Source organism: Asparagus officinalis, chromosome 10 (assembly GCF_001876935.1).
Source record: "Asparagus officinalis chromosome 10, Aspof.V1, whole genome shotgun sequence".
NCBI lineage: Eukaryota > Viridiplantae > Streptophyta > Magnoliopsida > Asparagales > Asparagaceae > Asparagus > Asparagus officinalis.
Genome location: NC_033803.1, coordinates 9,445,233 through 9,456,855, shown reverse-complemented (window position 1 = coordinate 9,456,855; position 11,623 = coordinate 9,445,233). Strand labels below are relative to the sequence as shown.

The following is an 11,623-nucleotide window of genomic DNA, read 5'->3' as shown; positions in this document are numbered from 1 at the left end:
TAATTTTTTTGTAGTGTTTCCTGAAGAACTGGAAGTAAATAAACATAAGGTAGTTGAGAATTCAACCTTATATCAATGAATTATAGGAGCATGTGTCTTTATATAAAAACAAACTTCTGATTTGAGATAAGCGATATTGGATTCCTTTTTTTTAATTAACAAAGATGACACCTCTTTATGTTAAGGGTTTGCTGTATTGCTTGGCACCAAATGATCTAAATATAGAAAAGAATCCTAACTAAACCAGACTTAAAAACTGTCCAAAGTACTCAAAGCTCCTATTTGACCTAGTATTATTATTAAATAAGAGTAAAAGATATTTAACCTAGTATTCTGAGAAAAGCCAAGCTTCTTTTAAATAAGAGTTTTCGTCCAAAGTAACCAACGCTCCTATTTAACTTAGTATTCTGATTAAATATCTTTTACTCTTAATTAAAAGAAGTTTGGCTTTTTGTCACAAACTTTGTGAGTTCTACTCCATGTGAGTCAACTTTTAAAAACCCAAGAAATGACCTAACAACTTATAGTACTTTAGACGTCATGTGAGGGACAACTTGGAAAAATAAAATAAAAACCCATGTTCAGCACCCATGTGTTTGATGTAGCGCAAAAGGAGACCAAAATCCAAGTTTAGATTCTCTCCACTCTAAGGAACAAGAAGCTCCACCACCTTAGATACATGTAAACACTCATATTGAATGAACTTCACCAGAGGTCCACCAGAAAAACGTAGAGCAAAGACAAAGCACAATACTAAATTATAAATAGACTCAAATACTTACCGTTTCTATTTGTTTAATAGGATATATAGGCTTGAACATCTCTTCAAGCATGAGAATTTCAGAAATCTAGAGGACACTTACATTAAAATACTAAAAGACACATTTGACTAATTAAATATCTGAAACACTTAAAATGCTTCATCCAATCCATACTGACCATGCTTCACTATTTCCAAAGCAATTTTTTGTATGGAGATCTAATCATATAAAATTAATCTTGAATGAAATTGTACTGGAACATCTATTCAGAACTTCAAATAGGATGTAATTTGGGATTCTTTGGTGAAAGTTATGACCCAAATAATCAAGGTCATACACGCAGTCTGAAGAATCCGAAATTGGAATTTGGTCTCCTTTTGCTCTGCATCGTTCTCTCTTGGTTGGAGAAGACTCATCCTTGAGTCATTGCTGCACGGTAGGGATAGAGGACAGAAACATTGAAAGTTTGGTGATATTTGGATTATGAGTTTAAGCTTTTACTTGCCTGTTATCTCTTTAATTCTGTATCTCTTTGGTGGATTCTTTGGAGAAATGAGTTTTCTTTTGTTATGTCTCTCTAAGGTGGTAGAGCTTCCTGAATCTTTGGAGTGATGAATTACTTACCGAGCCTAATTTTTCATTCTCTAATTTTTGTTAAGTATCCTCGTATTAAGTGTATCAGAGCTGAGTTTAACCTTTCAGATTGCTACTTTTTATAATGTCTCAGATTGTTCTTGATATCGTGATTTACGAAATGCCCTCCAACTTCAGTAACTCGTACAACAATTTCATAGACTCCAACAAGTAGAGCAACGATGCAAACAACAAAAGGAGCAAAATGGGTGTCAGCAAGATGGAGGTTCTGAATGTGAGGAGTGGGAGCATTCTTTTGCTGAGAATAAATTTATTAGTCTTTTTTTTATCTCAATAGTTCTTCAACTTGAATTAAAGAATCTTCATCTATCTTCGATTACAACTTGCCATCTGTTGTTGATGAATATTTAGAAGAAAATATCTATAAAAAATTAAAAATCATAATGAGGCTCTTATTATTTCATTAAAGTTTGAATGTGTTCCTTTATAAATGAGAATAAGAGAAGCACATCCAAGCCTTTGCGTTGGCGGTTAATGAGGAGCATGAAGAAGACAATGAAGTTATGTAAATGATGAAATCTCTTCTTTGAGAATTTTGAGATGTCGTTCCAAAGGAACTCCCGTGGGCCTCGTACTAGTGAAAGAGATAAAACATTCAATTGATTTTGTACTTGATATTGTTCTTCCAACCAATCTTTTCTATCACATTAACTAGAATGAAAGAGAGGAGCTACAGGCTACAGCAACAAGTCGATGAGATTATGGGATACGAGAGATATATTTAAAGATTGACTAACAATATTCTCATTAGAAATCACTACGAGCATATGAGATGTATTCACCAAGTTTTTGAAGTGCTTAGTCGAATTGGTGAGAATACATATAAACATAAACTTCAGGAAGACTATTGACATGTCAACAACTAAGGCTAAGCAAACTTCGGTTTAAACTGAACACACTGCCCGAACCGCCCGAATTTTAACAGTTTGGTTCGGTTTATATCCCTTTCTGTCAAGGTTTTAAATATCGGTTATCGGAGATTTATCGGACGGTCAAAATCCTTATCGGATAGCAGAAATCGGGGATGTATCAGGGATAAGTAGAATTTATCAGAGTGATATACTGGATGGTGTATATATATAATATAATTACCAAAAAATGTAATCTAACCATGCTTAATGAAATATAAACATCAGCGGATGTGAGCTTTGAGGTCGGGGAGGAGCGACGTCGGCGGAGGTGAGCTTTGAGGTCGAGGAGGCAAGCGACGTCAGTGGACTTGAGTTTCGAGGTCGGGGAGGCGAGCGACGAGGTCAACGGAGTTAGAGGGAAACAGAGATCTTGAGCTCGATGAAGTTCGAAGAGGCTCGGAGAACAACCGCACAGAGAGGGAGAGAGATTCACAAAGGATTAGGGCTGAACTTGAAGTTAGAAACTTCATTTTATTGTCAAAAGCGGGTGGGATCGGGTTTAAGAACTCACTAAGTAACAACCCATTACCCAACAATTCAACTCAAAACTAACGCCGATAAAGCCGATATTTTCAGCCTCCCTTATCGGCCGAATAGTGCCTTTATTGCCAATAACTCGCCGATAAACCCATAAAAATGATAACCGATTAAAAATCCTACTTATCCTAGCGGAAAGCTCCAAAATCTGATAACTCGGTGATAATATCAGATTATCGGCCGATATTTAAAACCATGCTTTCTGTTTGGGTCGATGTGAGCTTTCTTGAACATTTTATAATTCGAACTAACCGAACTCTTATTTAGCATATGCACCCAGTTAATAACCTTTTCTTGTGCAGGCCCCACGAAATGCACCGTCTAACAGTTGCGATGTCCAAGTTATTGCTAGTTGTCTTGCATAAATATTAGAGAAAGAGCGGTCATAAATTTGAAGACCTATTTAAAATGCACCTAAGCTACTATCCTTTCTTTGTGGCGCACTCATGCGATGCGCTCACGTGAGTGGTGTAATTCCCAAGTTAATCCTAGTTGCCTAACATAAATATTTAGAGAAAAAGTGGGAATGTGCTCTCTTTCCTTTCTAGTTTCTACCAAATACCCAAAAAGGCTAATTAAGGAAGCTACATTACTTTTCTCCAAATAACACGACACTAATTGTTCATCTTCAATCTTCTCTCTCTTTTTGCATTTCGCCATGGCCAAATCCTTGCTTTTGTTTGTAGCCATCATCAAATAATCCTTTTACTTTGTTGCTTTGTCCTATAACAACCGAGTTAACTAGCCAAACCAAACCGAAATAACTCAGTTCGGTTCGATTCGATTCCATACATAGTTCGGGATGGGTTCGGTTTGAGAGAAAATGATCGAACCCGACTGAACCGATCGTTTGCTCTCCCCTATCAACAACCTTCAACGTTTCTTTCCTTCCTCCCTACAATGCTAATTAGGGATGGATCCAAAAAAATTCCTATGGGTATGGGGCCACATTTAGGATTAAACATATAAATTATTGAATTATATAATATAAAGTCCACCTATTGAAAATTTATTTATACAATAATCACAAATATCTGGACACAGTATTTTTTCATTATCATTTTCATATTAGTACATGACCATTTTCATCTTTAAAAAAATTAATGAAAAAGTACTAAGTTTTAACAATACTCCGTCATAATCGATCTCCATTTGGGACACAACATAAATATTTTATGGGAGCACCTACATAATATAGCTAATTTCTACAAAAATTGACACGTGTGAACGCACGTGCCCCCACACTGTATAAGCTACATTCATCATTGATGCTAGTGATGACTCAAGGATGAGTTTTTTTTAACCGTAAGAGAATGATGTGGAGCAAAAGGAGACCAACTTTTAATTTTGGATTATCTAGAGTATATGTATGACCTTGATTGTTTTGGTCATAACTTTAGCTGGAGAATTCCTAATTACTCTCCGTTTGAAGTTTTGAATAGCTACTCAAGTGACCAATTTTGCATGATTTGGATCTCTATGCTCAAAGTTATCTTGGAAATAATGAAGCATGTTTGGAAATACTGAAACATGTTTAGATTGGACTACATGAAGCCTTTTAAGTTTGCTAGGATATTTAATTAGTCAAATGTGTCTCTTATTATTTCAGTGTCATTTGAACGTGTCCAAGATTTCTTAAATTTTCATACTTGAAGGTATATTTCAAGCCTATATATCCTATTAATCCAGTGTTTTAAATATCGGCCGACATGTCGGACATGTCGGCCGATATAGCGGATCGAGGTGTCGAGCGACACAAATCGGGGAAATACAAGTCGCATATCGTTTTTGGGCGATATATCGGTCATGTCGGCGAAAAATCGGAGATATCGGCCGCTATTTCCTATTTGAAAAATCGGCCAAAATTTATTAAAATCGGTTCAGCTTATTGGCTTTGGTTTGGGTTAATTGGGTCGATGACTTGCCCTCTTTTCGAACCCGATAGACACCTCAACGACTGATATACACCCGATCAAAAGAAAAAGAAGAAAAAGAAGGAGAAAAACACTCGATCAAAAGAAGAAAGGAGAAAAACCCTAGTTCTCGCTCGCGACTGGGAACCAGCGGCCTCCTCTCGTCGTTTTGCCGTCGTGGTCTCAACAACAACAAAAACCCTAGGTCTTCGTGGTCAGAAATCCGAAGCTCCTCTTTCTTCTGCGCCATCGGAGTTCTCGTATGTGGATTTCCCCGTGCCGCCGCCATCGAAGCTCCTTTGGTAAGCCTCTCTGACCTCTCTCTCTCTGACCTCTCTGACCTCTCCGCCTTCTCGTCTGATTCTGACTCTTCGTGGCCTCTCTGAAGTCTGACCTCTCTCTCTCTCTCTTTTTCTCTCTCTTTTTCTCTCTCTCTTTCTCTGTTTCGAACCCGATAAGACTCTGATTTCGACTCTTCGTGGTTTTTAACTTTCCCTTTTTTTTCTTTTTTACTCTTCTTTCTTTTCCTAAATTATCATCATAAGTTTCTTTTTGTATCTTGGAGCAAATTGTGGACAAAAAGTAATTAAATAATTCTTTTGGATTAAAAGTAAAATTAGCTCTAACTTGATTTTTTTAGTAATCCTCGGAATATGAAAGATTCAACTCTGGTAATAATCCTTGTTTAATTAATATGATGAGAATGCTTGCATAAATATATTTTTTATATCTTTACATTTTAGCTCTTTACATTTTAGCTCTAATCTTGTTTAATATATGTCTAGTCTATAAAGTTTATAAAGTATGCTTATATTGAATTTAAGAATGCTTATATTACATTTAGGACATAATATTGCACATATGCGCCCACCCGATATGACGATCCGATATTTAGTCCATATCCCCCGATATATCCCCGATTTCCACTATCCGACATGGATTTCAGCTGTCCGACATGAACCCGACATCCGATATTTAAAACCTTGTATTAATCTACTAGAAACGACAAGTATTTGAGTTTGTTTATAATTAAACATTGTGCTTTGTCTTTGCTTTAGATTTCTCTGGTGGATTCCATCGAGTGCGAATATTTATCTGTTTTTCTAAAGTGAGATCCTTGGAGTGGCGACTGCCATATGTTTTTAGAATGGTGAATCTATATCTCTACCGCATTAGGCTAACTCCTTATTATCCTTTGTTATTTCTATGGATAATTTCTATATTCTTAGAGTGATCAACTTTTTATCCTATTTTCCTATTCGTCCATCTCATTAGTACCCTCAGGTATCGATGTTCGACTATTTTCGCACCCTTACCTTCCTTTGTCATGCACACATCACATGCACCGAAAGACTAATAAAAAAAGTAAAGCATTAAAAATTCTTAAAGACACTAGGAAGCCTAAAGACCTTAGCAATCATACTGAGATAATCTGCTATGCTTTGAACATATCCCTAAGGTAGTTCGTTATATATAATGGTCAATGTTACATTAAACGCTGGGCGCTTCTAGGCGTTGGACTTGGCGCCCAACGCTTAGTCGTCTAGGCGGGCGCCTAAGCGGTTTCTGGGTGTTTTTTTTCTTTCTTCATTTAAGTGGTGATCGATGAGGTTTTGCTGAAGGTCGGAGGACGTAGTGGAGGTGTTCATATTTGGAGGTTAATAGAGTTTGGAGGACGTGTAAGCTACGACACATAAAATCATAATCAAGGCCTACAGGGTGCAATCCATGTAAGCAGACAATGCTCACCTAAACGCTCGTAATATCTATGTGGGCAGCCTAAATACCGCCTAGGCGCTAGGCGCTAGTTAGACGGCCTAGGTACCGCCTAGGCCTAGGCGTACGCCTAAGCGGACTAGGCGGAGGTTTTTTAAAACAGTGATAATGGTATAGCCCTTTACACATATAGCAGAAAAATGATTCATGCGATTGACCCTAAAATTGTATATATGTTCTTTATATTGTTATTAGTCATAATGATGGAGCACACATGTCACGTCCAGCTGTGCAAAACCAATTTTCATTTGGGTAACAACTTTGCTCTGACAATAGTACAGGATGACCTTGTTGTATTTAATGTTTTGGTTTGGAGTTAAAAATGAACTTTATGAGTACATATCAAGCAAGTTCACGTAGATGTTTGTTATCATCATCCTTATCTAAAAGCCTTTCCTATTAAAACGGAGATGCTTATGGATCACAAGGTGAAAATTTTAGTTAATCTTTTCTATATACTAAAGTAAAACCCTTGGTTGCCACTTAGCACCTCGTGGTTATTATGGCATTTTATTATTATTATTATTTTCTTTAGAAATGTTCTTTAAACCAACCTTTCAACTTCTCTACTTCTCTATCCTTCTTCCAATGCAGGTTATATTTAGATTAAGTATATATTAACTAACTTTTGTGATGGAAATTAAACCCCCATTCTTCTATCTCAACTCCTCTCATAAACGCTTCTCTAATTCTTCTCTTGGGTATTTAGGAAATTTCTCTTAATTCTTTGTTGCTTCTATGGTTCTACAAGGAGATACAGAACTCTACTTTCCAAAAAGAAAATAGAGTTAAGGAGAGAATTACTTCAAACTATTATTTGATTTTCTATCTATGCCTTTATTTGGATTTGCTTTCTCCAAAATTCAGCCATTGGGTATTTGATAACTATGGAGGTATAGAGCATGGAATCAATCGGTGTGTTAATTTTCATCCTCTTTTATCAAATATTTGTTGTTGTTTTCCCCCTATGTTTTCATGATATTAATCATCCATTTACAACTTCTTTATGATTTCTCTTTTCTTTTTTCAGTCTCTCTTCTAATTATAGTATAATTTTTAGAGTGAAAATAATATACAACTACTAAAATTATAATATTAGAATATAATTGTTACAACGATGTCGTAATACAAAGTCCTGTGAATTGCACGGGGAAAATATTAATGACTGTACTATATTCAAAGTGTTGCTGAATTGAGCAGAAGGAAAGCATTCACTTGAAAAAATTGTTTTTGTGACAGGTGTATCTGAAGATGCTGTTTCTGGCCATATACAATTGCTTATTCCTAGGGAAACAGCTTGTTTTCCCGGTGCCCCTCCCTTGGTATATTTTTATAAGGCTACCTCATAGTGGTATTGTCGCGTGTTGCAATAATTTCTGTACAAGATTTCTTTTACCATCCATTCTAATGCTTCTTAGTTTGACATATACTATTGTACTTTTATCATGTTTAGTTTCTTTGTGCACATCTGGTAGAGTGAGGGTGTCACCATCTTGCCCCTTAAGATTTGTTTTATTCCATATGAGTCCATCGTTAACTGGAAGCATGTCTATTACCAATTCCTTTTCTTTTTCTGGATTGGTTGGGTTTGGGTGGGCTGGGTGTGGGTGGGGGGGTGTTGAGCGAGAGAGGAAGCAGGGTAGGCAGGTTAATGATGTTATGCTATGTGTTGTTTACTTGCATAACTTGGTGGTTTTGAATCAATCTTTACGGCAGCAAATAGCGCTAGCTGATTCCTACCATTCAATATTGTCTGTCTACTTAGGAGAATCCTTATGTTTTCACATTAATTTCTTTATGCTGCAATCTCTGCCATCACTTATTTTATACTGAGCCAAGCAGGCAATGAAAGCTTTAGGAGCTATGCGGATAGCATAGGGCTACAGGGATCACTCTGGTACATTATTGATTCAACCTGAATAAAAAATTTAAGGAAGATCAGTGGAACAAGTTGTGAGATCCTTCCCTTTTCCTTGAACAATATTTGATCTATCAAAGGTGTCTATAATTTGTATAGCAAGTTCTATCATTTATGGGGGATGATGTTGGGGTTGCTACTTGATGGTTGGACATGGTAGGGGAATAAAGTTTCAGTTGGGATGACATGGTTATTTTTTCCAAGTTGTCACTGAGTTTGTCTTTATGTTACATATATCTGTTCATGCTTTAAGTCTGACATATTCACTAGATTAGACCGTGTAACCATCACGTTGCTGTAAATTGCAAATTGGCCAAAAGTTACTGTAGACAGCTATTATTTCTAGAAGCACCTTTGCAGCAAAACTGTACATCTTAAATCAGAATAGCTTGTATTGGCATTTGTTGGTACTCATAATTCCTCCTTCATGTCATAGGTCGTGGCGTCTGGAGTAGATGAACGTACGCTAAGGCGTGAAGGGGTTTGCGCTGCATCTTTACCCACTAGAATGGTGAGGAACTTGTTGCTTCATTTTATCATGAGCTGCTTTTTTCCAGAGTGGGTGTGCTGAGTGTTGTTTTTGTTTGACAATCATTACTTTGCAGTACCGACTTACTTTAGTTGCACTTTGTTATCTTTAACTGTGGCAGAATATGCTCTTATACTCTCTTTAATGCTACTTAGACATGCCCATTATAATGGTTATTTAACCTTTTTAGTGGTTTAGCATATTCTTTAACATATAAACTTGATAAATTTCTTTCCATAAATATTAAGTATCTTTCTTGCTCTGTAGCTTTTATTTAAGCTGCTTACTACTGTGGCTTTTGAGTCAGGTCCCAAGGAACCTTCTGTTAACAAACATGCTATTTTTCCAATTTAGCGCCCCTTTTAATGATTCTAAGGAAAGTATAATATAAATCAGCGCATCAGGATTAACAAATGGATATCTTTCTGCTCAAAATTGCATTTCTCCTCTCATGTCAAGATTAACAAATGGGTACCTTTCTATTCAAAGTGCATTTATCCTCTTATTTCCTATATGACATTTGCACTTTAGAGTATATCTAGGATAGTGTTTTCCTTCTTTTCCCCCTTTTTCTCTTTTTTTTTGGTGGAATCATACAACAATTTTTGTAATAATTAGATTCACATTTGATTATTTTTATTCATTTGAAAACCACATAAAAAGTTGCTTACTGATCTATAGTATCTGTTGTAGTAAATTCCACCTTTCTTCTGTACAAACTGATCTTTTATCCATTTGAACTCTATTTTAAATTCTAGTTGCCTGCTACGTTAGAAGTTGATCTTTTTTTAATCAGACTAGATTGAACATCTCTGATATCTTGCAGCAAACATTTCTTGTCATAAAATATCAAGCATTGAAAATTGACTTATTCATATCATGTTATATGGGTGTTTTATTTGTCCTGTATTTTATTCAGTGATGTCATGTGAATCAGCTGCTTGGTATATGTTTGGTTTGTTTTCCATCCAGTAATATTAACTAAGCAAATGAAATCTTCCAGGGTGTTGTTGCTGGTCTCCTAGTTCAGAACACACTTAAGTATTTGTTGAAGTTTGGACATGTTTCTCCTTATCTGGTAATTCCCTTTAAACCAATTTCTGTTATCTATTAAATTTTTTTAATACTCTATGGATATTTCTACCATCTCTTATTTGGTAATTCCCTCTTAAAACTGTTCCAATTTCTGTATCTTCTAAAAAAATTTAATACTTTATGAATATTTCTACTATTTCAGCTACTGTTAATCGGTGAGACTAACATGTGTTATTATTCACTCATAACGTATATGCCATTTTTCAAATTATACAATGTGTATATTTCAATACTGCCTGACGGCCAGTTGAGTGAGGCTTATATGTCATCATCACTTTCTTCCCTTGTGGAAGATTATGGATTATTATCACCCTATGTGCAATGAATGAGGGGTTATTAAATTAATATGCAGAGTTCAACACAGTCTGATTCACGATGATCCAAGTTCATTATGCATACGGATTGCTTTAACATAATCCATGAGGGGCTTATTATCACTTTCTTCCCTTGTGGAAGATTGTGGATTAGAATCTCCCCATCTGCAATGGTCCAATGGGTGAGGGTTATTAAGTTAACATACTGCAGCAGCAGAGTCTAATTTCACAACGATTCAAGTTCATGATACATGCAGATTACTTTAATCCATGCTGTGGCTTATCATCATCTATGTGCGTAGTTCCTCCAGTGTGAGGATGTTTTCTCCCTTCATAAAGAGTTTCTTTTGTTGATCTATGAGTTTCGTATTCTCTTTATAGCTTGTCTCATGTATGTCTCCGAACCTTTCTAAGGAAAAATGGCTCTTAACAACTAGACCATCTTTCGGAAATTTAGCGGGGTGATTGGGCAGAGTATTTTCATTTTTCACCTGGTCATTAAAAAATTGTTCATATACAGGGATACAATTCGCTAAAAAACTACTTTCAAACAATGGAGATGAGACCGAACCCCCAATGTTCCAATTCAGCTTGTCTTGAACGACAGGTAACAGGAATAATATTTTTTGCTGCATGAATGGAACTTTTCATATTTGAACCTTTTTATATCTTGTATTGAGTACTCTGAAACCTTGATGTTATGCAGAAAGAATATGCCCAAGAAAAACCAGTTAGAGATGCCTTAGCTAAAGCGAAAATTGAAGCTGAAGCATCTGTAAATGATGAAAGCCCACTTCACATTGATAATGAATGGAATATAAGGTAAGTTTTCCTTGGTAATTATGAGCAGTAGTTCTGTTATGAAAGTGTTGCTATGCAGAAATTATATGTTATTTTAATGGAATAAGAAATTTATTGTGTTCATTGTTATTTGGGTTTCCCCCATAGAAGTCACCTTAAAAAAGGGTCATTCTATAGAAACCAGCTTTGACTGTCAATTTATGATCATATCTCTAATATACTTGGTATTTTACAACTAATCATTACAATAAAACCGAAAAACGCGACTTAAAAAGGAGTCCAGGTGGTTGATTGCAACAAAAAATTGTTCAAAGGTGCATTACGTCTAAATTGACAATCAAATGTGGTTTCTATATAATGACCCTATTTTAAAGGTTGTTTCTGGTGTGTGTGCGCGCGCGCGCGTTGGGGGGG

The 11,623-nt window shown here is 35.9% G+C and overlaps 1 protein-coding gene across 1 annotated transcript in view; it reads left to right on the top strand.

Moving 5' to 3' along the window:
• LOC109825150 (ubiquitin-like modifier-activating enzyme 5) overlaps positions 1-11,623 on the top strand; it is a 21,086-nt gene that overhangs the window by 8,322 nt on the left and 1,141 nt on the right. Inside the window, exons 8-12 of the mRNA XM_020391891.1 lie at positions 7,792-7,874; positions 8,907-8,981; positions 10,003-10,077; positions 10,929-11,015; positions 11,115-11,230. Of these exons, the coding sequence (XP_020247480.1) occupies positions 7,792-7,874; positions 8,907-8,981; positions 10,003-10,077; positions 10,929-11,015; positions 11,115-11,230 (436 nt within the window). The remainder of the gene's footprint in view (positions 1-7,791; positions 7,875-8,906; positions 8,982-10,002; positions 10,078-10,928; positions 11,016-11,114; positions 11,231-11,623) is intronic.